General features: G+C 43.5%; 1 protein-coding gene and 2 long non-coding RNA genes across 8 annotated transcripts in view; 1 reads left to right on the forward strand and 2 right to left on the reverse strand.

Moving 5' to 3' along the window:
* Nucleotides 1-23,415, reverse strand: part of LOC138958697 (uncharacterized) — a 189,207-nt gene that overhangs the window by 125,766 nt on the left and 40,026 nt on the right. For all 6 annotated transcript variants that reach the window (XM_070329921.1, XM_070329924.1, XM_070329920.1 and 3 more), the window contains exons 4-11: nucleotides 22,559-22,685; nucleotides 22,176-22,318; nucleotides 16,882-17,009; nucleotides 16,098-16,295; nucleotides 10,714-10,937; nucleotides 9,844-10,152; nucleotides 9,251-9,384; nucleotides 607-740 (exon numbers count right to left, since the gene is read on the reverse strand). In XM_070329921.1, coding sequence (XP_070186022.1) covers nucleotides 607-740; nucleotides 9,251-9,384; nucleotides 9,844-10,152; nucleotides 10,714-10,937; nucleotides 16,098-16,295; nucleotides 16,882-17,009; nucleotides 22,176-22,318; nucleotides 22,559-22,685 — 1,397 coding nt within the window. The remainder of the gene's footprint in view (nucleotides 1-606; nucleotides 741-9,250; nucleotides 9,385-9,843; nucleotides 10,153-10,713; nucleotides 10,938-16,097; nucleotides 16,296-16,881; nucleotides 17,010-22,175; nucleotides 22,319-22,558; nucleotides 22,686-23,415) is intronic.
* On the forward strand, nucleotides 12-22,258 carry LOC138958699 (uncharacterized). Its single transcript, XR_011453476.1, has 3 exons — nucleotides 12-189; nucleotides 20,784-20,824; nucleotides 22,180-22,258. It is a non-coding gene; the product is annotated as an uncharacterized lncRNA (long non-coding RNA).
* On the reverse strand, nucleotides 12,777-15,824 carry LOC138958700 (uncharacterized). The gene is made up of 2 exons (XR_011453477.1): nucleotides 15,242-15,824; nucleotides 12,777-13,287 (listed from the first exon to the last, which is right to left on the reverse strand). It is a non-coding gene; the product is annotated as an uncharacterized lncRNA (long non-coding RNA).

The following is a 23,415-nucleotide window of genomic DNA, read 5'->3' on the forward strand; positions in this document are numbered from 1 at the left end:
CTGCACAAAGGAAGGAGTTCCTCAATGAAACTAGACTGCAAAGTGAAAGATGTTGACAAACAATTTTAAGTCTCATGTTCACGGTGTGTCAACTGATTCCGTTCATCCACCGGATGTTTCCGTTCATCCGCAGGATGTGTCCATTCATACAGCCTCATTTTCGTCACTTGCTTCGGGAAAAACGTTGTGGTAAGTCGTGTGGGCAGCGCGCTTGTGTGATATTGAAAGAATAAGGTAGCGAAATGGTTGGGCTATGTGTACGATAAGTACCAAGGTGCTAGTGAATCCTAATAATAACACACGCGGGCCGAACGTGATTTTTTCACATTTTCTTGTTTTTCTCGCTCTGTTATCGAATCTGACCCCTGATTTGCACATGATCACCAAAACCATTGCCTGTTACGACATTTCGCCTGAACAGATAGGTTGCATGTGAAGAAAAGTATCTTTCATGTTACTTTTTGGCTGTTTGCTCAAATGAAAATAGTTTCAAAATAGCCAGCTACATGGAGGAGGAAAACTTGATAATCTTTGGACATATTGTCAATCTTCAGTGCTGTTACTGTCTAAAGGGAAGCGATGGCGACAATGTAGAAACCAACTTACAGCGATAGTGTCAGGATGAGTGAAAGCCTTGAGAACGGCAAGAGTGACGTTGGGACCCTTCTCCAGCAGCATGTTGATCGTCTGCTTCAGCTCACCCCCGTCTGACTTCAGCTCCTCGATACCGCTCTCCATCTCTGACAAAGCGGGCGCAGACGAAAAGCAAAAGTTAAGTTTACCGATACATGGAACACTGATTCGAATAGGCCCACATCACACTGCTGGCTACATCTATCTATATATATATACGACTAGTGTCTGTGTGTCTGTGTGTCTGTGTGTCTGTCTGTGCGCGATGCACGGCCAAAGTTCTCGATGGATCTGCTTCAAATTTGGTGGGCTTATTCAGAGAGACCCCGGACACAACCTCATCGATGAGATATTTCAACACGTGCTCTCAGCGCGCAGCGCTGAACCGATTTTGGTTCCACCTCAGCTATTTTGGTTCCACCTCAGCTACCCGGGCCCCCATACCGACACACCATAGCCGCTACACCACATCACAACGCCAAAGTTCTCGGTGGATCTTTTTCAAATTTGGACACCGTATTCAGCTACACCCCGGACACAATATCATCGATGAGATATTTCAACACGTGCTCTCAGCGCGCAGCGCTGAACTGATTTGGGTTTTTGTGTTCATTTCACCATTATAAGTAACTCTTCCTTATCTTCTCCAGTGTTTGGCGTTTATCTCCCTTCCTTCGTGTGGCTTTCCCGTTTGTAACTTACTATTACTATTTTTAGAATGTCACTGCGCTGTCCACTGCGCTGTCCACAACGCTTCCCTTGCACCCGTAAGTTGTTCTTACTGTCAAAGTGAAAAGGTCGAATCAATTTATAGCCACGCGAAAAATACACTCTCACCTATCTCTATATATTTATAGATACAGATATGCATATATATATACGGCTTCTCTGTGTGTGTGTGTGTTTGTGTGTGTGTGTGGGCAAAAACCTGTGTATTGTAGAGTTCTGTTTGTGATGTGGTCTAGCGGCTATTGTCTGTCTGTATGTTCTGGCATGTGAGAAGCCACAGCAGATAATATAGGGCTAAGAAATAAGCTCTAAAATTCTCAATCCCGTTTGACAGGACTTCGCCTTCAAAGGTGATTGTGGTGAACCGCCACGCTGTCTGTCTCTGTCTCGCGCCGTTCACCTCAAATTCCCGTTTCTGAGTAACTATTTTTAGAATGTCACTGCGCTGTCCAGAACGCTTCCCTTGCACCCGTAAGTTGTTCTTACTGTCAAAGTGAAAAGGTCGAATCAATTTATAGCCACGCGAAAAATACACTCTCACCTATCTCTATATATTTATAGATATAGATATACATATATATATATATATATACGGCTTCTCTGTGTGTGTGTTTGTGTGTGTGTGTGTGGGCAAAAACCTGTGGATTGTAGAGTTCTGTTTGTGATGGGGTCTAGCGGCTTTTGTCTGTCTGTATGTTCTGGCATTTGAGAAGCCACAACAGATAATAATTATAGGGCTAAGAAATAAGCTCTAAAATTCTCAATCCCGTTTGACAGGACTTCGCCTGCAGAGGTGATTGTGATGAACCGCCACGCTGTCTGTCTCTGTCTCGCGATTCACCCCGGCGAAGCCGGGTATTCCTCTAGTATCTATATATATATACGACTAGTGTCTGTGTGTCTGTGTGTCTGTCTGTGCGCGATGCACGGCCAAAGTTCTCGATGGATCTGCTTCAAATTTGGTGGGCTTATTCAGAGAGACCCCGGACACAACCTCATCGATGAGATATTTCAACACGTGCTCTCAGCGCGCAGCGCTGAACCGATTTTGGTTCCACCTCAGCTATTTTGGTTCCACCTCAGCTACCCGGGCCCCCATACCGACACACCATAGCCGCTACACCACATCACAACGCCAAAGTTCTCGGTGGATCTTTTTCAAATTTGGACACCGTATTCAGCTACACCCCGGACACAATATCATCGATGAGATATTTCAACACGTGCTCTCAGCGCGCAGCGCTGAACTGATTTGGGTTTTTGTGTTCATTTCACCATTATAAGTAACTCTTCCTTATCTTCTCCAGTGTTTGGCGTTTATCTCCCTTCCTTCGTGTGGCTTTCCCGTTTGTAACTTACTATTACTATTTTTAGAATGTCACTGCGCTGTCCACTGCGCTGTCCACAACGCTTCCCTTGCACCCGTAAGTTGTTCTTACTGTCAAAGTGAAAAGGTCGAATCAATTTATAGCCACGCGAAAAATACACTCTCACCTATCTCTATATATTTATAGATACAGATATGCATATATATATACGGCTTCTCTGTGTGTGTGTGTGTTTGTGTGTGTGTGTGGGCAAAAACCTGTGTATTGTAGAGTTCTGTTTGTGATGTGGTCTAGCGGCTATTGTCTGTCTGTATGTTCTGGCATGTGAGAAGCCACAGCAGATAATATAAAGCTAAGAAATAAGCTCTAAAATTCTCAATCCCGTTTGACAGGACTTCGCCTTCAAAGGTGATTGTGGTGAACCGCCACGCTGTCTGTCTCTGTCTCGCGCCGTTCACCTCAAATTCCCGTTTCTGAGTAACTATTTTTAGAATGTCACTGCGCTGTCCAGAACGCTTCCCTTGCACCCGTAAGTTGTTCTTACTGTCAAAGTGAAAAGGTCGAATCAATTTATAGCCACGCGAAAAATACACTCTCACCTATCTCTATATATTTATAGATATAGATATACATATATATATATATATATATACGGCTTCTCTGTGTGTGTGTTTGTGTGTGTGTGTGGGGGAAAAAACCTGTTGATTGTAGAGTTCTGTTTGTGATGGGGTCTAGCGGCTTTTGTCTGTCTGTATGTTCTGGCATTTGAGAAGCCACAACAGATAATATAGGGCTAAGGAATAAGCTCTAAAATTCTCAATCCCGTTTGACAGGACTTCGCTTGCAGAGGTGATTGTGATGAACCGCCACGCTGTCTGTCTCTGTCTCGCGATTCACCCCGGCGAAGCCGGGTATTCCTCTAGTATATATATATATATCCCATGACCTCCCTTCTTTGTCTCTGTTACTTCAGTATGGGTATATATGTTGTATTTTTATAGCTCAATAAATACATCATGGACTCAAAAAAATATATGATAGTGCAGATTCCGATTTGGGCGAAGAACTACTTTGCTCCCGACCTTTGACCTCGCGCCGAACAATGTGACACATTTGTATGAAGTTCCAAAATCGTATTGCACGGCTCAGAAAACCATATCAGTTGCACGCAAAAATGAATCTCAGAACTGATCTGATGTATGAGATGCAATAAGCAAACGTTTCTTTCATTATGAAAGCAATGCAGGTGGGAAAAAACGAACATTCAACTTACAAGATAACCAGATGCTAGCGAACCAAAACAAAAACACGAGTACCCTCCCCTTGCTTCGTTAGCAGACGACTTTTGAGAATCTGTCAGACCGTCCTTACCTGGCACGGTTGGGCTTCGCTATCATCAGCTGTTTCACGTGTTTTGCGAGCAAGTCTACTCTTTTGCCTGGCTCTGCAGTAAGTCCACATTGGCGATGAAGGTATCTAAGAACTTAACATGTGTGTATTTTTCCGTAATCCAGTCATATTCTTTCAAAATGCAATCAAGCGGCGGTGACAGACTTGGGTCCTGTTTTCCTCGCACCCATACCAGTTTAGGTTCATGCAAACACACTCGCAAAACATGTAGATACATTTCAAATAGGGAGCAAATGGTTAAATCTACATATGTGTTCCCTAAAATTTGCATCTCTGTCAATAAGACTAATTGTATAATAATGCGTTCGAAAAAAACAACGTGGAATCGATTCTGAATCGAGTCGAGTAAGCCAAATGGGGGCCAAACCGGTTTCCCCGTTCCGCCGACCTGAAACGCAAAAGAATTGTGCGCTTCAACTAAATGGATTTCTATACGACTTCATTACTTTCTTGCAACTTATGAACCTTTACTTAAAGCTTTTAAACGGTCTGAAAGTAGTGTTACCGCGTACTTATAGATGCACTCATTCGTTTTATTTTTTCAGCGACGGTCACTTAGTTTAAGGTTGCAAAAAGGCCAAGTCTCGCTGAAAACACTGTTTCACACTCCACAGATCGCAACAGTGCCGCTAGTAGTCTACACTTTGTGTTTGATGGTAGAATGAGATATACAGATTACAACACTCGTGGTTTTTTATATGGCTTGTATTTCAGTCAAGACCCAGCGGGAATATCAATCGAGAGCCACTCGCCAAAGGCTCGTGTCTCCCGATGATATTCATCCGCTGGGTCTTGACTGAAATACAAGCCATATAAAAAACCACTCGTGTTGTAACCTATCTAATATATATACGACTTGTGTCTGTGTGTGTATCTGTCTGTCTGTGTCTTCGCGATGCACGGCCAAAGTTCTCGATGGATCTGCTTCAAATTTGGTGGGCTTATTCACAGAGACCCCGGACACAACCTGATCGATGAGATATTTCAACACGTGCTCTCAGCGCGCAGCGCTGAACCGATTTTCGTTTTTCACTGCACGTTACTATTTTTAGATCTCCCTTCCTTCGTGCGCCGGCGTCAATCCATATTCCCGTTTGTACGTTACTATATTTAGAAGGTCACTGCACGTTACTATTTTTAGATCTCCCTTCCTTCGTGCGCCGGCGATGCCGGCGTACACCCGGCAAAGCCGGGTCCCCGGCGACGGCCGGGTATTCGGCTCTACTTCTTCCCGGCGAAGCGGGTAATCATCTAGTATATATATATATCCCATGACCTCCCTTCTTTGTCTCTGTTACTTCAGTATGGGTATATATGTTGTATTTTTATAGCTCAATAAATACATCATGGACTCAAAAAAATATATGATAGTGCAGATTCCGATTTGGGCGAAGAACTACTTTGCTCCCGACCTTTGACCTCGCGCCGAACAATGTGACACATTTGTATGAAGTTCCAAAATCGTATTGCACGGCTCAGAAAACCATATCAGTTGCACGCAAAAATGAATCTCAGAACTGATCTGATGTATGAGATGCAATAAGCAAACGTTTCTTTCATTATGAAAGCAATGCAGGTGGGAAAAAACGAACATTCAACTTACAAGATAACCAGATGCTAGCGAACCAAAACAAAAACACGAGTACCCTCCCCTTGCTTCGTTAGCAGACGACTTTTGAGAATCTGTCAGACCGTCCTTACCTGGCACGGTTGGGCTTCGCTATCATCAGCTGTTTCACGTGTTTTGCGAGCAAGTCTACTCTTTTGCCTGGCTCTGCAGTAAGTCCACATTGGCGATGAAGGTATCTAAGAACTTAACATGTGTGTATTTTTCCGTAATCCAGTCATATTCTTTCAAAATGCAATCAAGCGGCGGTGACAGACTTGGGTCCTGTTTTCCTCGCACCCATACCAGTTTAGGTTCATGCAAACACACTCGCAAAACATGTAGATACATTTCAAATAGGGAGCAAATGGTTAAATCTACATATGTGTTCCCTAAAATTTGCTTCTCTGTCAATAAGACTAATTGTATAATAATGCGTTCGAAAAAAACAACGTGGAATCGATTCTGAATCGAGTCGAGTAAGCCAAATGGGGGCCAAACCGGTTTCCCCGTTCCGCCGACCTGAAACGCAAAAGAATTGTGCGCTTCAACTAAATGGATTTATATACGACTTCATTACTTTCTTGCAACTTATGAACCTTTACTTAAAGCTTTTAAACGGTCTGAAAGTAGTGTTACCGCGTACTTATAGATGCACTCATTCGTTTTATTTTTTCAGCGACGGTCACTTAGTTTAAGGTTGCAAAAAGGCCAAGTCTCGCTGAAAACACTGTTTCACACTCCACAGATCGCAACAGTGCCGCTAGTAGTCTACACTTTGTGTTTGATGGTAGAATGAGATATACAGATTACAACACTCGTGGTTTTTTATATGGCTTGTATTTCAGTCAAGACCCAGCGGGAATATCAATCGAGAGCCACTCGCCAAAGGCTCGTGTCTCCCGATGATATTCATCCGCTGGGTCTTGACTGAAATACAAGCCATATAAAAAACCACTCGTGTTGTAACCTATACATATACGACTTGTGTCTGTGTGTCTGTGTGTCTGTGTCTTCGCGATGCACGGCCAAAGTTCTCGATGGATCTGCTTCAAATTTGGTGGGCTTATTCACAGAGACCCCGGACACAACCTGATCGATGAGATATTTCAACACGTGCTCTCAGCGCGCAGCGCTGAACCGATTTTCGTTTTTCACTGCACGTTACTATTTTTAGATCTCCCTTCCTTCGTGCGCCGGCGTCAATCCATATTCCCGTTTGTACGTTACTATATTTAGAAGGTCACTGCACGTTACTATTTTTAGATCTCCCTTCCTTCGTGCGCCGGCGATGCCGGCGTACACCCGGCAAAGCCGGGTCCCCGGCGACGGCCGGGTATTCGGCTCTACTTCTTCCCGGCGAAGCGGGTATTCATCTAGTATATATATATATCCCATGACCTCCCTTCTTTGTCTCTGTTACTTCAGTATGGGTATATATGTTGTATTTTTATAGCTCAATAAATACATCATGGACTCAAAAAAATATATGATAGTGCAGATTCCGATTTGGGCGAAGAACTACTTTGCTCCCGACCTTTGACCTCGCGCCGAACAATGTGACACATTTGTATGAAGTTCCAAAATCGTATTGCACGGCTCAGAAAACCATATCAGTTGCACGCAAAAATGAATCTCAGAACTGATCTGATGTATGAGATGCAATAAGCAAACGTTTCTTTCATTATGAAAGCAATGCAGGTGGGAAAAAACGAACATTCAACTTACAAGATAACCAGATGCTAGCGAACCAAAACAAAAACACGAGTACCCTCCCCTTGCTTCGTTAGCAGACGACTTTTGAGAATCTGTCAGACCGTCCTTACCTGGCACGGTTGGGCTTCGCTATCATCAGCTGTTTCACGTGTTTTGCGAGCAAGTCTACTCTTTTGCCTGGCTCTGCAGTAAGTCCACATTGGCGATGAAGGTATCTAAGAACTTAACATGTGTGTATTTTTCCGTAATCCAGTCATATTCTTTCAAAATGCAATCAAGCGGCGGTGACAGACTTGGGTCCTGTTTTCCTCGCACCCATACCAGTTTAGGTTCATGCAAACACACTCGCAAAACATGTAGATACATTTCAAATAGGGAGCAAATGGTTAAATCTACATATGTGTTCCCTAAAATTTGCTTCTCTGTCAATAAGACTAATTGTATAATAATGCGTTCGAAAAAAACAACGTGGAATCGATTCTGAATCGAGTCGAGTAAGCCAAATGGGGGCCAAACCGGTTTCCCCGTTCCGCCGACCTGAAACGCAAAAGAATTGTGCGCTTCAACTAAATGGATTTATATACGACTTCATTACTTTCTTGCAACTTATGAACCTTTACTTAAAGCTTTTAAACGGTCTGAAAGTAGTGTTACCGCGTACTTATAGATGCACTCATTCGTTTTATTTTTTCAGCGACGGTCACTTAGTTTAAGGTTGCAAAAAGGCCAAGTCTCGCTGAAAACACTGTTTCACACTCCACAGATCGCAACAGTGCCGCTAGTAGTCTACACTTTGTGTTTGATGGTAGAATGAGATATACAGATTACAACACTCGTGGTTTTTTATATGGCTTGTATTTCAGTCAAGACCCAGCGGGAATATCAATCGAGAGCCACTCGCCAAAGGCTCGTGTCTCCCGATGATATTCATCCGCTGGGTCTTGACTGAAATACAAGCCATATAAAAAAAACACTCGTGTTGTAACCTCTATATATCTATATATTTATACGACTTGTGTCTGTGTGTGTATCTGTCTGTCTGTGTCTTCGCGATGCACGGCCAAAGTTCTCGATGGATCTGCTTCAAATTTGGTGGGCTTATTCACAGAGACCCCGGACACAACCTGATCGATGAGATATTTCAACACGTGCTCTCAGCGCGCAGCGCTGAACCGATTTTCGTTTTTCACTGCACGTTACTATTTTTAGATCTCCCTTCCTTCGTGCGCCGGCGTCAATCCATATTCCCGTTTGTACGTTACTATATTTAGAAGGTCACTGCACGTTACTATTTTTAGATCTCCCTTCCTTCGTGCGCCGGCGATGCCGGCGTACACCCGGCAAAGCCGGGTCCCCGGCGACGGCCGGGTATTCGGCTCTACTTCTTCCCGGCGAAGCGGGTAATCATCTAGTTTTACAATACGCCTTTTATCGGTTATGTTCAAGTGAACGCGGAAGGCTTCACAAGAAACCAAATTCTTGAGAGAAAGGAATCGTGCGCAAAGTACCAAGTCTGTGTTTGTGTACAGGCCTTCCTAAACTGAGCCCAAAAATTCAGTGCCAAAGCTTCGTGCAGCGAGGGCCGTGAAGTGGACTTCGCGAAGTCGACTTCGCCGAATTGGTATCAGGCTTATACGTGACAGGGTGACGCAGGTGTGCCCATAATCATGTCATAGCAGCTGGTCTACAGAGTTGCCTGCTGGCTGTGAGCACTGAGCTATTTATTCCTCAAACGTTCAATGGGTAATGCACTGTAGTATTTTTCTCTCTCAGTGTGAACAGTGTCCCCGAAGTGGGCCGAAACTTGGAATGACGTAGAAAAACTCACTCATGGTGTGGTGCAGAACGAGGTTGGCAGAGTGGAGGAGGTCTGTGGCCAGAGGTACGTAACGATTGACGTCACCCCACAGTGACGTCTGCTTCAGAACGTTCTCCAGCTCGTGCAGTCCTACCATGACTGACCTACACGTGTGCAGCACATTGCAATGATTATATTTGTGCATATCAATCTTGAGATGAGACAAATCATAGAAAAGGAACGAGGACTTTCTTAACATGATGTATACGATACAAAAATTAAGGGTCTGCGTTTGTGTTCTTTAAAGTTTAAACATGATGTGGTGTAATGCCATCAAGGAAATGAAATTCGACTGGTGCATCAAGGCTCACATAGTATGCGGCACTTGATGCTGCAGGGCCCGTGAGACAAAATTCTTCCACTTTCACGCCTCATTTTCAGCTTCTATCTTTAGGTCCAATTCAAGTCTTATTGTTCTGGCAATACATCGCACTCGTTAAAAAGTTAACATGCAAAGATTTCACGAATACTGCATTGAAAATTACGAGAAATACCGTTCAGATTTTGGGATACAAATCTGTCTTTCTCACACAGTTATGACTGAGCATGAAATGTTCACTCACGTGTCATTTGCGCTTTCTAAGTTGGACAGCAGATTCCACATGCGTGGCCAGTTGACGGTCGAAAAAGCGTCCAGCATTTGTTTGACCTCCGGCGACAGTTCGTTGAAGACCTTCCCAATGTCCTGCAGGAAGGCACCAGCAGTCTGCATGAACTTCTCGGTGGTGGCGTTGCTGCTACTGGTGTTGCCCGTGACGAGGTCGGTGATGTAAGAGCCCAGCATAAACCCGTGCTTCAGAGACATCCACATGGAGTTGTTGGGGAAGATCTGGGACACTATCGGGTCCATTGCACTGATGAAGCCTCCGAGACTGCAACAACATTATGGATGGAAATAAAAGACATGCAAGTCTACCAAGGTTGCTCGTTTGAATACATAAGGGATCCAAATGGAATTCCTATACCGTACATTAATTTCATCTTCCCTCATAAACTAAACACATCTTAAAAGCTTCAAAAGTGTTAGAACCTAGCATGTGGGTCTGAGCAATAATAGGAACACCTTGACTGAGTTGACAGAATTATGCACTTAGACTTTACTTACTTGTACAGAAGCATAATACTGATGAAACGGGGCTCTGCATGCTGGACTAAAAATGGTCATGCTTAAGGTTGTCCTTAATTGAGCCCAAAGTTGACTTCACGGAATCTTTTAACCAAACATTAAATGACAAAGCTTCGTGCAGCGAGCTTCTTGAAGTAGACTTCGTGAAGTCGACTTCCCTTGGAGAATATCAGGCTTTAAGGAGCATATTCAAGCGAATGATGACATGTGTGCCAGCAGTGTAAAAGAAACACAAACTCGGCAATGGGTCAAGCTCAATCGAATGAAACAAACACACACAACGAAACAAAACAAAAACTCCACTCACGGTTCCACAGCGGATCCAGACGCGATGAGCTTTTCAATCCAGGCTGGGATGTTCCTGATAATGTCCGGTAGGCCCTTGATGTCCGCCAGCTCCTTCACGGCGCTGGTCAGGTCCCCGATATCGATGGACAGCAGAAGGTCCAGCATGTCGGCCACATCGGTCAGACCCTGGGCCAACGTGTAGGGGATGTTCAAGCGCTCTTTCAGCTTCTCGAAAATCCCCAGCTGCCCACAGAGATGGAGAGACAAAGGTGTTGATGAACTTACTAAACGAACTCTGCTGTGCGGGATTTAAGATGTTAAACACTCATCTGAGATGTGTCAAGAACACGGCAGCATGTACTCTAAATATTTTTTATTCAACAACAATAACAACTTCAGCAACAGCAACAAGGTCTTCAATTTTTCTCAAAGTGTTCTTTAAATTCAAACAAAATTTAAATAGCTGAAAGCTTTCAACTTGGCACTAAAAATGGAAAATAAGCCTTTCTGGGAAGTTCTGTAAACACCATGAGCAAGGCCTACTTGACTGAAGTACGAGCTAGAACCACAGAAACAAGAATACACACGTCACTCTCCAGTTATGAGAAACATCAAAGCATTTCGACACACCCTCAGGAAACCAACATCCAGCATCCCCCACCAGGCTCTCACCTAAAGGACAGCGCAACAGCCCAGAGTAGAGTAGCTGGTCCAGACCATGCTGTTTTAGCGTCAAAAACGCTTCGAATCGTGTTCCTGCGCGACCGAACACTTCCCGATGTTTGCAGTTAGTTAGAAAACCACTTTCTTACCGTCTTCAACAATGTTTGGTTTACTTCGGAATCTTGTAAGGCCGTAATCCGACGAATTTTGTGACCGAAGCGACGGATTTCTTCTCCAAAACGACCCGCCATTGTGCCGCGTGATCTTCGCGAGACTGGCTTATGAATAAATTATCCGTGACGTCACACAGTGTGAAGATGCCGTTTACCAACATGGCAACAAGCGTGACTGCAGACGAAATTGAACCGTACATGTTCGAACTACCAGTTTCTCTCCTCGAATCAAGCATGAAAGATGAGGAGCGGAGGCCACTTCCAGCAGTAGTGAAAAGACAGTGACGATGAAAATTGCGACTCTGTTTGTCTCAGCGATCAAAGGTAAACACGCCCGCTCTCCGTGCTGAACTTATCGTCTGCTTTCGAGTCTGTGCTATTTTTTCACTCTCGCCTTGTCAACGCACTCGCGAATAAGTGGGATATTGTTTAAGTGTTCATGCATTGCATTCACGAGTAAAAGAACAACAGCTCATCGCAGTTTTAACTGTTCTTGATTATTTCAGAGACTGGTGTCAGAGTAGCCACTGTACCTGTTGTATTGTGTGGGAGGGGCAGATTTGAGAGAGAGAGGAAGCTAGCCTGAGGTACATTGTAGAATGAAAACTTGCAGGGGAGCAAGAATGCATCACCAGCCACGAAGGTGTACATACAACTTTTTTTGATGTGCCTATATTTGTTTGATTTTTAAATGTATGTATTTGTTGTTGTTTTTAAAGGCTATCAAGAAAACTGTTGTCATTTAAATGTGACACTCAGTCAAATATAGTTTCACACACACACAAGATTAACTCACTTGCATGCCCACAGAAGAAGTTTGCTCTTCACATTGTTCTGTTGTTGTTGTTTTTATAATGTAATCATTGTAACATCAACACTCAGTAATAACCAATATTACAACACAATCACTTTTTCATCAGAACTCACTCACATACTACATGTATTAAACCCTGGTTTATGGACACTTGCATTTGTACTTTGCATGGGAAAGCAGCCTGAATTTCAGGTGAACTTTAATAAAAGAAGATTTATATGTATGTTGCTCTAGATGCATGTTTTAATAAATAATAATGACATTCAGGAAAGTAAAAGGACTGTTGAAGTTTGCTGTTGTAAAATGTCTGATGATTAGGGTTTTGTTGCACATTTAGTGAATTGACTGTACCAATTGCTGTTATTATTTACACCCAATCAGTGCATCCACATGATATTATGTAGCTTAAATTAAAGAAAATGTTTTGATGTGTTCAGAACATACTGACAAGTTGCACACTCACTGACTTTCCGAAAGAACAGAAAAGTTCTTCCTGGCTGTCTGGTCGCTGCCATCAGAGACCTCTTTCTGTCACAGAGCTACACAGGCTTCAAATGTATGTAAGATAAATAAAAGGTACATTACAACTCTCAACTGCGGGGTGTGTGTGTGTGTGTGGGGGGGATGTGCATAACCATTGCATACTTAAGGTCGGCTTAAACTGCAAACAGAAATGTGGAGCTTGCGTAACAATTCTTGCTTTGTCAGATTTGGAGATAGGCAGCCTCAGTCTATATAGTTGGTCGCCAGTTGGGGCGTCCTGCTTGGTGACAACTTGAGCTTTGTCAACTGGTCTAGCTGTAGCAGTCAAAGTCTGGGCACTGTTGCATTGTAGTCTTGCTGTGTATGCAGAGCTTTGTTGTAGCTGCCATAGGCCAGTGTTGCCATAGGCCAGTGTTAGGATCACCACCCCCTCAAACAGCTCGTTCAGTTAACCTGATGCCTGTTTTAGACAGAAAAAAAAAGTTACCACAATCAGCAGAACTTTCACTGGAGAATGGGCATAATTCTTTCATACTTTTCTTTCTCATAGCTTTTTTTGGTTTTTATAATCTCTTCATTACACTGAATAACATCCATCTTAAGACCTATTTTGAGCCTTAATTTAAGTTGACTAGTAATGATATTAATCATAATGTATTTATTTTTATAATGTACAAACTAGAGTATGTATGTGGATATGTGTGTGATGGTGCTGGTATGGATATGTGTGGTTTGGGTTATGTGTGTACTGATGTGTACATTTTATGTGTTTTGTATGTTTTGCGAGTGCGATTTTATGTGATGTTATTCTGTACACCAGCCAAAACAAAATGTCTGGTATATTAGATAATAAACGCACCTTTAAATTTATTAGCGACTACACCCCGTCACCCTCCAGTCCCCCTCCCCCCCATTACACCCTACACTTTTAACATTGTATAAAAAATCATGTCCCAATATAGGTCCCTAGTTACCTGGGAGGACGTTAAGCTCCATAATCAACATCAACAACGTATTGAATTGAATTGAAAAGCTGGGGTTAGGAGGTCTAACTTCTTGAATTAAAGTGTTTTTTTCTCAGGTGCATGTAGTTTTTTATTTGCTTGAAATCATGGTGTATTCTGGTTGTAAGAGAAGAGTCAATTTCCTTGTAAGCCTGCAAAATTAAGATTTGTCATTTTTGAAGTACACAAGTTTTTGTAAGAGTCCAAAATAGTCCAGGATAAGGAGGAAAAACATAGGGTGGGTCAGGAAATCTGAAACATTGCATAGTTTTGTTTTGCCTATGTAGACACAAAAAGTACTTAGAGCACTTCCCCCCCCCCCCCCCCCAAGAGAGCATAGCTTAGTTTTAATTATTTTAATGCCACTGTTAGCAAGAGGAGTACTACAGACAGCAATCAAACAGTGGATTTTTTCTGTAGACATTGTTATTTCTGTTTAGGTGTTTCAGTAGTTTTCTATGCGGATAAATCATGCTGCATGATCACTAGAAACAATCCAGCTCTGTAGCATGCAAGTTTTTTAAAGGTTTTTTTCCCATGTTACTCTGAGAGAAAAAAAACCCACAGAGATAAAGTTGAACTGGCAGTTTGACTGAAGCAGTGGTAATAACACAGAGTTGTGCTCTTCCTACAATCAATGTTTTGATGTGGATGATGATGTCCGAACATGTACTTGGTTGTATTATTTTGCTAGACTATTTGTTTCTGTTAGATATATCTGCTCACATGATTGTTGTTCATAATTTGACATTACATTTACTGCTGATCAAAATGTATTGTTGGAATAGGTCTGCTTAATATTCTGACTGCAGTTTTGTAATAAAATCAAATAACACAGATGTTTTAAGTATCAAAGTGCTTTTCACACACACACACACACACACACACACACACACACACACACACACACACACACACACACACACACACACACACTCACACACTATGAGTATGACTGCAAACATGAATTTGTACTTGTATTAATTATAATTACTGTATTACAGAACCTGATCTGAAAAAAAGGACAACAGCAAATTATTCATGCAAGCTTGCTGTATTAACGATTTCTTTATCCATTTAATACAACACTGAATTAAAAGATAACAACTATAACAACGTGTGTGTGTTTGTGTGAATGTCTATGTGTATATGGACGGACACTGATTAAACCTGAGACTCATCGATTACCCAGGTGAGTGTAAAAGAGGGAGAGAGAGAGGGAACTTTAAGGTGGGTGCATGGGGACGGACATGTAGTAACAGATATATGTTTTAATCTGTAATCTTAACACATGTGCTTAAAATTAGGAACAGATGCCATTCCACTACAAATACTGTCAGTCTGACAAAAACGCCCAGTGACACTGAACCCCTATCCCTTACAGAACACATTCAGTATACATGTACTCACTTCCTTTCGTCTGCGTTTAGTGAAAGCAGATCGTTCTGATGACATTGGTATCCGGTTTCTGACCTCCTGTGAGTGGTCAACAATTGTCGGAACTGGAACTGCGTCAGGCAACAGCTGTTTTGTGTGTGCCAGGTTTTCTTGCCCGCGTTCACATTGGAAGAAAGTGTCGCGAAACACAGCACATCGTGTTGGCCGTTTCCAGTTAATCAGTCTTGCTGCAGAAGTTGTAAGCCCATCGGAAAAAGGTGACAACTGATGCCTGAACCTTTTTTCTATACTTCATAGCTATCAGCAGCCGTGCGCATTCCTTCGGCGTGTTGTTGATGCTCGATGTAGGCAAACGCCCACTTGGCACTTGAGCCTAAGCTGTACACGAAATGACGTCACAGCCGGTTCTCGTCTACTGGCGGCCATTTCGAAGTCTCGTTTAGCAGACGAATTTGGCGGAACGTTTTTAATTAAATCACAATGATAAAGCTACGAATCGGTGAATTTCTTTACATTTTTGGAATCTTTAGGTGCATTTCTCTAACCTTCAGTCATCGGTTAGTGGTTCTAATAACCTTTAAAACAGCGTGGTCTGGTCCTATGCTGTGGGCAAAGGGCCTAAGTAAGTAATTCTTCAAGCTCTCTCATCCTATTGTGAACGAGGAGGTACAGTGGAACCTCCCTTTTAAGACCCCCAATTTCAGACTTCCCCAATTCTAAGACCTTACCTTTTCAGATTTTGCGTTCATAACGTCTGTAAATGTGCCCGCATTTCAAGACTCCCTCCTTTTTAAGACCTGATTTTCTCAGATTTTTTGAGGTCTTAAAAAGGGTGTTCCGCTGTACACAGAAACAACAAGCAACTCACCAGACGGACAACCTCAGCAACGTTAAGCTGAGTCTGAAGGAAGTAGGTCAAGTCAGCGATCTTGGTGTCGTTGATGTCACAGAGCGTGCGTGAGAGTTCCGTCACGTTGGTGCCTTTGGGTAAGATGAGGAACTGGGACAGCTGCCGAGGGTTACATGTCACCCCTTTCAGGTCAGGGTAACCGCTCAGTTCTAAGATCTGCAAGAGAGACACAGACTTGGTTTCACTCTTAACAGTTCACACTATATCACGCTAAAAATGCTGACCTAAAGTGTATAGGCTACCCAAAATTTAAAATGTCACGCTCATTTTTTCAAGTAATCGTAACGTGTTGCGTATAATATTGAAAGCTCTTGAAGTTGACTTGTCATTTGTAATAAAGGATTGGGAAGAGAATAATTCAGTTGCAGATCCACTAATTTCCACTAACGTGATAAAAATGCGCGGCATGCAAACCATTATATAAATTGTGTAGTTTTTACAAGTTCCGATTTGTTCCCCTCCACAACTTGTATAAAAAGGAAAACGCAGGAAGACTTTCATTTTTGATAATTTCTAAATTCTAAACTAATGTTTGTAAGGTTTACAAATCCGATATTTGTTTGTTTGTTTGTTTGTTTGCATGTTTATTTGCTTGTTTGTTTTGTTTTGTTTTGTTTTTTTGTGTGTGCTCTCTTTGCACTCTTAGCACTTGAAGTCTTTTGACAAATAAAAAGACGCCAGAAGACTTGAACAAATATTTCTTCAAAACATTTAAAGTTCAAAAGCCTGCAACAGAACTCACCTTTGTAATGTTGGCCTGAGAGTCCATTAGAGCGTCGACAGCCTGGTGTGTAAAGTTGTAGTCTGTGACCAGCATTCTCTTCAGCTTGTCGGGGTCACGGAAGTAACGTGCAAGGCTTGTGGCGTTGTCTGCACAGTCGTAAGAATAGTGATAACGTGAAAAAAGGTCACTCGCAGCCATCATTTACATTTCATTAAAAAAAAAAAAGGTTCTACAAGTATTATAGGGTCACGAATGTATGGTGCCTGGCTTGTGGCGTTGTCTGCGCAGTCGTAAGAATAGTCACACCGTGACTGAACAAAAGGTGACTTGCAGTTATCATTTAAATATCATGGAAAAAGTGGTAATTTACGAGTATTTCAGGGTCATGCAAGTAACGTACCAGGCTTGGGGTGTTGTCTGCGTACAGTTTACAAGGCAGTCGTAAATTACCTGTCGTGAAAAGGTGCTTAAAGTATACATATCAGGGTCACGGAAGTGAGGTACTAGGCGTGTTGCAATGTCTTCAAACAGTAATGGAAACAGTCATCAAGTCAACTGACAACAGGTTACCGATAGCCATGCCTAGATTTTGATGAATAGCCTACATGCACTGCGCTAGGGGTGTGCCCTGTAATGAGAACAATTAACTCAGCTAACCAGAGACTCCCCCCTAAAAAGATGTTGCACGGAAGTGCAGTATCTGGTACGATTTTTGTGCAAGATATAGAAAGAAGCGAAGAAAAAAGACAGAAAAAAACACACAAACGAAAAAATTGATGCACACGCCTGTGTGTTAGCTTTGTCCTAATCTTGGCTTGATTTGTCACTGTGAAATACTCGCTTCAGGTGAATTTTTTTCATGAGCAACAATGTAAAACATGTAGTCTGTCGCTGTTAATGTCTACCTCCTGCATAATTTCACAGTCACTGCTCTGCATTGAATCCTGTTTAGCACATGTATTTACATCAGTCATACTGCGATGAAAGGTTGTAACCAAATTTGTAAGTTAATTTTGACTCCAGGGTCACGTTTGAAGGTGCGTGGATGAAAGGGGTTGAGGGGGGAGGGGGGGGAGGGGGGGAGAGGGGGTCGGCCGGGAGTAGGGGGTGGGAGAAGCATATAAAAAATAAAACATTTAAAAAAAAATTTGATTTTGTTTGTTAGGGGCTGCTACAGACGACGATAGGGAAATCATTATAGATGACGTATTTTGTGATGAAGGCTCCAAAATTATGGTTTCCCTTTACGTATGCCTTACGCGAGAGGTGCCAGGGAGAGTGTGTGTGTGTAGGGGGGGGGGGGGGAAAGGAAAAGCAATACCCCTTTTTGAACTTCGGATAAGGCGCAAAATAAATAAAGAGAATTATTAATTATTATTATTGTTTTGTAACCTGCCTTTTATTTTTCATTTTTGTTACCAAAGCGAACGACAAAGAGACAGACTAAACTGCAATCGGGGGACAAACAGACTGGCTAAAGCTTGTAGACGCGGAGAGGAACAATTAAGGTTGAGTAAGAAGGAGACGTGATGCGAAGCAAGTACAAGCTAACGTGTACATTTACATGACAAAAGAGACACTACACTAAGGCTTAACAAAATGCGATCCATAACAGACAGCCCATTGTGTCGGAGCTGTGTGTGAGAGAGAGAGAGAGAGAGAGAGAGAGAGAGAGAGAGAGAGAGAGAGAGAGAGAGAGAGAGAGAGAGAGAGAGAGAGAGATTCACATACTCTTACACCTACCCCACCCCACCCCAACTCCTGCCTGGGACTGGGTGGCCGAGTGGTGACGCACTTGCGCTCGGAATCGAGAGGTTGCGTGTTCGACCCTGGGTCAGGCCGCTATTTTCTCCCCCCTTTCCTAACCTAGGTGGTGGGTTCAAGTGCTAGTCTTTCGGATGAGACGAAAAACCGAGGTCCCTTCGTGTACACTACATTGGGGGTGCACGTTAAAGATCCCACGATTGACAAAAGGGTCTTTCCTGGCAAAATTGTATAGGCATAGATAAAAAAAATGTCCACCAAATACCCGTGTGACTTGGAATAATAGGCCGTGAAAAGTAGGATATGCGCCGAAATGGCTGCGATCTGCTGGCCGATGTGAATGCGTGATGTATTGTGTAAAAAATTCCATCTCACACGGCATATAAATCCCTGCGCCTTGAATATGTGCGCGATATAAATTGCATAAAAAAATCATATAAAAAAAATCCCTGCGCTTAGAACTGTACCCACGGAATACGCGCGATATAAGCCTCATATTGATTGATTGATTGATTTTACCTAGCGTTACACTCAGACTCTGAAAACTGACTACATCAAGGAGAGCACAATAGTTTATGAATGCCCATGTCCTAGGGAGAAATATATTGCACAACGCACAAAAAGACACTTGATTAACAAGATCATGTGCCTGTCTGAGAACTATTCCTCACTGGTTTGTTAAACCGTGATAGTTAACACAATACGCCGAAAAAGCGTTGAAAATGGTGCAGTGGTACGCGCAATAAATAAGGACACCTCTGGACCAGCCAAAAGTGAACCTACATTGCAGTTGGCCTGTCACAACAGGTATAATTTGGCAAAAATAATATACAAAGGGACAGCAGAATGATTGTGTCCTTTCTTGGAAGGTGACCTCTGACAACCATTGTACCATTGTAACACTGCGAAACGACCCTGGCATTAAAACGACTAGTCTGAGACAAGAGTCTCGGTACGTCTGCACATAAAGGCCCGGTCACACAGCCCAAAAGTCGCGTAAACGCATGAATCACGCATAAAATTTGGTTGTGCGTGCTTGTCGGTCGCTGATTGACGCGATGAAAATCACCGATGAATTGCGCAAGAACTATGGAAAGATCACGCAAAAATCACTAACAAACCACGCACTACTGCGCATAGGCACGCAAAGGTCCACGGAAAACCACGTATAATCTGCGCACTATCACGAATGAACTGCGTATGAATCGCGCATCATGTGATTCGCGCGGCATGAACTGCGCAAGGAATGCGCGGCAGCGCGCACGTCCGTTCCGCGCATATATAAACTGATGCAACCGCGAACGATCACTGATATTCCACGCATTTTCGCGCATTGTTCGCGTAAGAACTACGCAAACTACGCAGAAATTACGTAAAACAGCGCCGAGTTTTGAGCTGCTCAAAACCTGGAAACGCGTAAAGCGCCGATCCGGAGAACATCGGCGGACAACTACGGATGTTCCACGTCAGACAAACTGATGAAATGCGCAAATCGCGCATGTGTCGCGTAAGGATCGAATTGCGTGCGTGATTCATGCGTTTTCGCGACTTTTGGGCTGTGTGACCGGGCCTTAAGTCTCCACCCTTAACCCAACAGGCGCGGCCGGGATTCGAACCCATGACAAATCTGCGTTTTATCCATGAGGCTGTCCCTGACCGAGATAGGAGTAATATGTGCATGTTTATGTCCAGCCCAGTCCTGAGGCATTTGCCTTTGCGAACGCGAAACTATGAACACATCGGCGCCTTAGGGGGCCGTTTGTGAGTGTCCGTTCTTGCCTCAACCACTCAGGAGAAATGAGACATTATACACAATGGTGTGTCATGTTCTTTTCCCGGTCACCGGCACGGTGGCCTAGTGGTAAGGCGTCCGCCCCGTGATCGGGAGGTCGTGGGTTCGAACCCCGGCCGGGTCATACCTAAGACTTTAAAATTGGCCATCTAGTGGCATTATGGGGTTAGTGCTAGGACTGGTTGGTCCGGTGTCAGAATAATGTGACTGGGTGAGACATGGAGCCTGTGCTGCGACTTCTGTCTTGTGTGTGGCGCACGTTAATTATATGTCAAAGCAGCACCGCCCTGATATGGCCCTTCGTGGTCGGCTGGTCGTTAAGCAAACAAACAAACAAATTCTTTTGCCGGTTCTTTGTTGACAGGTGTGAGGTGTCGTGAGAAGAATGAAAAGGACCACCCGCAGGTGAGATGTGTGACTCATTTCTCCCTTCAAAGACCATTGACACTCCTTCTGTTTTCTTCCATCCATTATCCACCCACCCCCCCCCCCACCCCTCACCACCCCCCCCCAACCATGCATATATTAATCCCAAAAGACATGCAGTTTTACTAGCAATTAACAGGGGCGGATCCAGGGGGGGGGGGGGTGTTCCGGGGTTTCTGGAACCCCCCCCCCCTCCTAGCCTAAAAAAAGAACAAAAATTGAAAAAAAACAAAAACCTGATGCTCAGATTGCACCAGATTGCTCCATTTTCCTTGATTTTCATCAACATTTTCCCTAAAAGAAGTTTGGTTAAGTAACACTAACAGCAGTATTTGTCTGGCTCATCACCGGTTGTACCACCCTGTCGCCCGATCACACACTCGTCCTCCCCCTTGTTGTTGAAGGGGGAGATTATTTTTGTTTCAGGATCGAAGCTACCAATGATCACCTCTTCCTTTACCATTCCTATCCTACACCCCACACGTTCGTCACTCACACTCACCTTCCCCCTTCAGCATTAGTACATTCTCCCATTGATATTGTTACGTTATTGATAAAAGGGTTGATGCCCCCCCCCCCCCCCCTTGCTCTGTCTCTCTCTGTCCGAGTCTCTCTCTCTCTCTGTCTCTGCCTCTCTCTCTCTCTCTCTCTCTCTCTCTCTCTCTCTCTCTCTTTTTCCCCTTGTCATAGTTATAGTAAAAATAGTTTAGTCCCTCTTTAGGGCGAGGGCCAGATGCAAAAAAGCATATCTATGCTTATTCTTGTCACCCTCGAAAAATAAAGATTTGTCATTGTCATTGTCATTGTCATTGTCACTCTCTCTCTCTCTCTCTCTCTCTCTCTCTCTCTCTCTCTCTCTCTCTCTCTCTCTCTCTCTCTCTCTCGCTCTCTCTCTCTCTCTCCTTCATACCCTTCTTTACTTTTCTTGTATTGCTTTTGGTTTGTTTTCATTTTGACTGTTTTCTATAGAATATCAGTACTACTACTGCTACGTCATACTTTCCGTATATATTTGGGTCACATGATATAAACTTTTGCTTCAGTTCGTGTCCCTATTTTTCATTCCCATGACCACTGTATTATGATTTACTTAACAATAACAATAACACCTTATTGTCCATTAAAGTGTTACATTGAAATGGAAAATGTAAACGATTATTACTTGAACTTAAGAAATATTAAGACATTCACTGATTAGACAAAAACACATAAAACACATAAGTTCACATATCATAACAAGCACACCTATTATATTACCACTAACCCTAATCCAGAGCAGAGTGCTATAGCACTTGAATAAAATCGTGTTTAAACCAAAAAGTTGACTCACCTAGGTCCTTCATGAGCGAGTCGTCCTTGAAGAGGTTGTTGAAGGAGTTGATGAGATCCACGCCTTGATCAACATTATCAAGCATGTCCAGGGTACCCTCGTCACCCAGGTATGGGGTGATCTGTTGTACCAAGGCGCTCACGCTGCAACAAAACCGGCCTTTAGCGTATGTTGTTATGACATGTCTGATGCCTTGTTAAGCCCTACATGATGGTGCCGTGTGTGTGTGTGTGTGTGTGTGTGTGCTTTTGCATGCGTCTGTGTGTGCTTTTGTGTGCGTGCGTTTTTATATGTCCGTGCATGCTTACGCGTGCATGCGTGCGAGTATGTCTGCGTGTGTATGCGCGCGTGCGTGTGTGTGAGTGTTTGTGTGTGTTACTGACCTGGCAGCAGTTTGTTGGGCAGTCTGTCTGGAGTCTTCGGAATTACACTTGTTGTCCAGGTTGCAGACGAAGGTCTGGAGAAAGGGCATGACTCCGGCGCTGGGCATGGCTCGTTCCTGGTAGTGACCTATGGACAGTATGATGATGATGTTTTCATTTTAGCAAATGAGGCTCAGTCGTGAGCGAAGTGGGGGGGGGGGGGTTGAGTTATAAGGGGGATGACGTGCGTGTATGTGTGTGTGTGTGTGTGTGTGTGTGTGTGTCTGTCTGTCTGCCTGCCAGTATATGTGTGTGTGTGTGTGTGCCAGTATATGTGTGTGCGTGCGGGCGTGCGTACGTACGTATTTGCGCGCGCGTGGTGTGTATATAACTATGACTCTAGCTGGCACTGGGTGTAGCTCGATCTTCGTGGTGATGAATGGAAAGTGTGATGATGATTTTTTGTTGTTTTTAATCATGTGTGTTAAAGATGTGAAGAAGGCGTTTTAATGAAAGCGGAGGGAAGGGTGTGTGTGTGTGTGTGTGTGTGTGTGTGTGTGTGTGTGTGTGTGTGTGTGTGTGTGTATGTGTGTGTGTGTGTGTGTGTGTATGTTTGTGTGTGTGCGTGCGTACGTGTGTCTGTGTCTGTGTTGTGTGTCCGTGTGTGCTCCCCAAGCCCACTTCGATTCTAGGACACTTTCCCCCTGGATTTTTTACCCCCTGACTTTATCCCCCCGAATTCTTCCACCCAGATTTTTTCCCCCGTGACATTTTCCCCCTGAGACTTTTTCCCCCCGTGACTTTTCCCCCCTGGGGCACTTTCCCCCGTTACTCTTTCCCCCCTTGACTCTTTCCGTTATTTTATTATTTCTATTTTA

Source organism: Littorina saxatilis, linkage group LG2 (assembly GCF_037325665.1).
Source record: "Littorina saxatilis isolate snail1 linkage group LG2, US_GU_Lsax_2.0, whole genome shotgun sequence".
NCBI lineage: Eukaryota > Metazoa > Mollusca > Gastropoda > Littorinimorpha > Littorinidae > Littorina > Littorina saxatilis.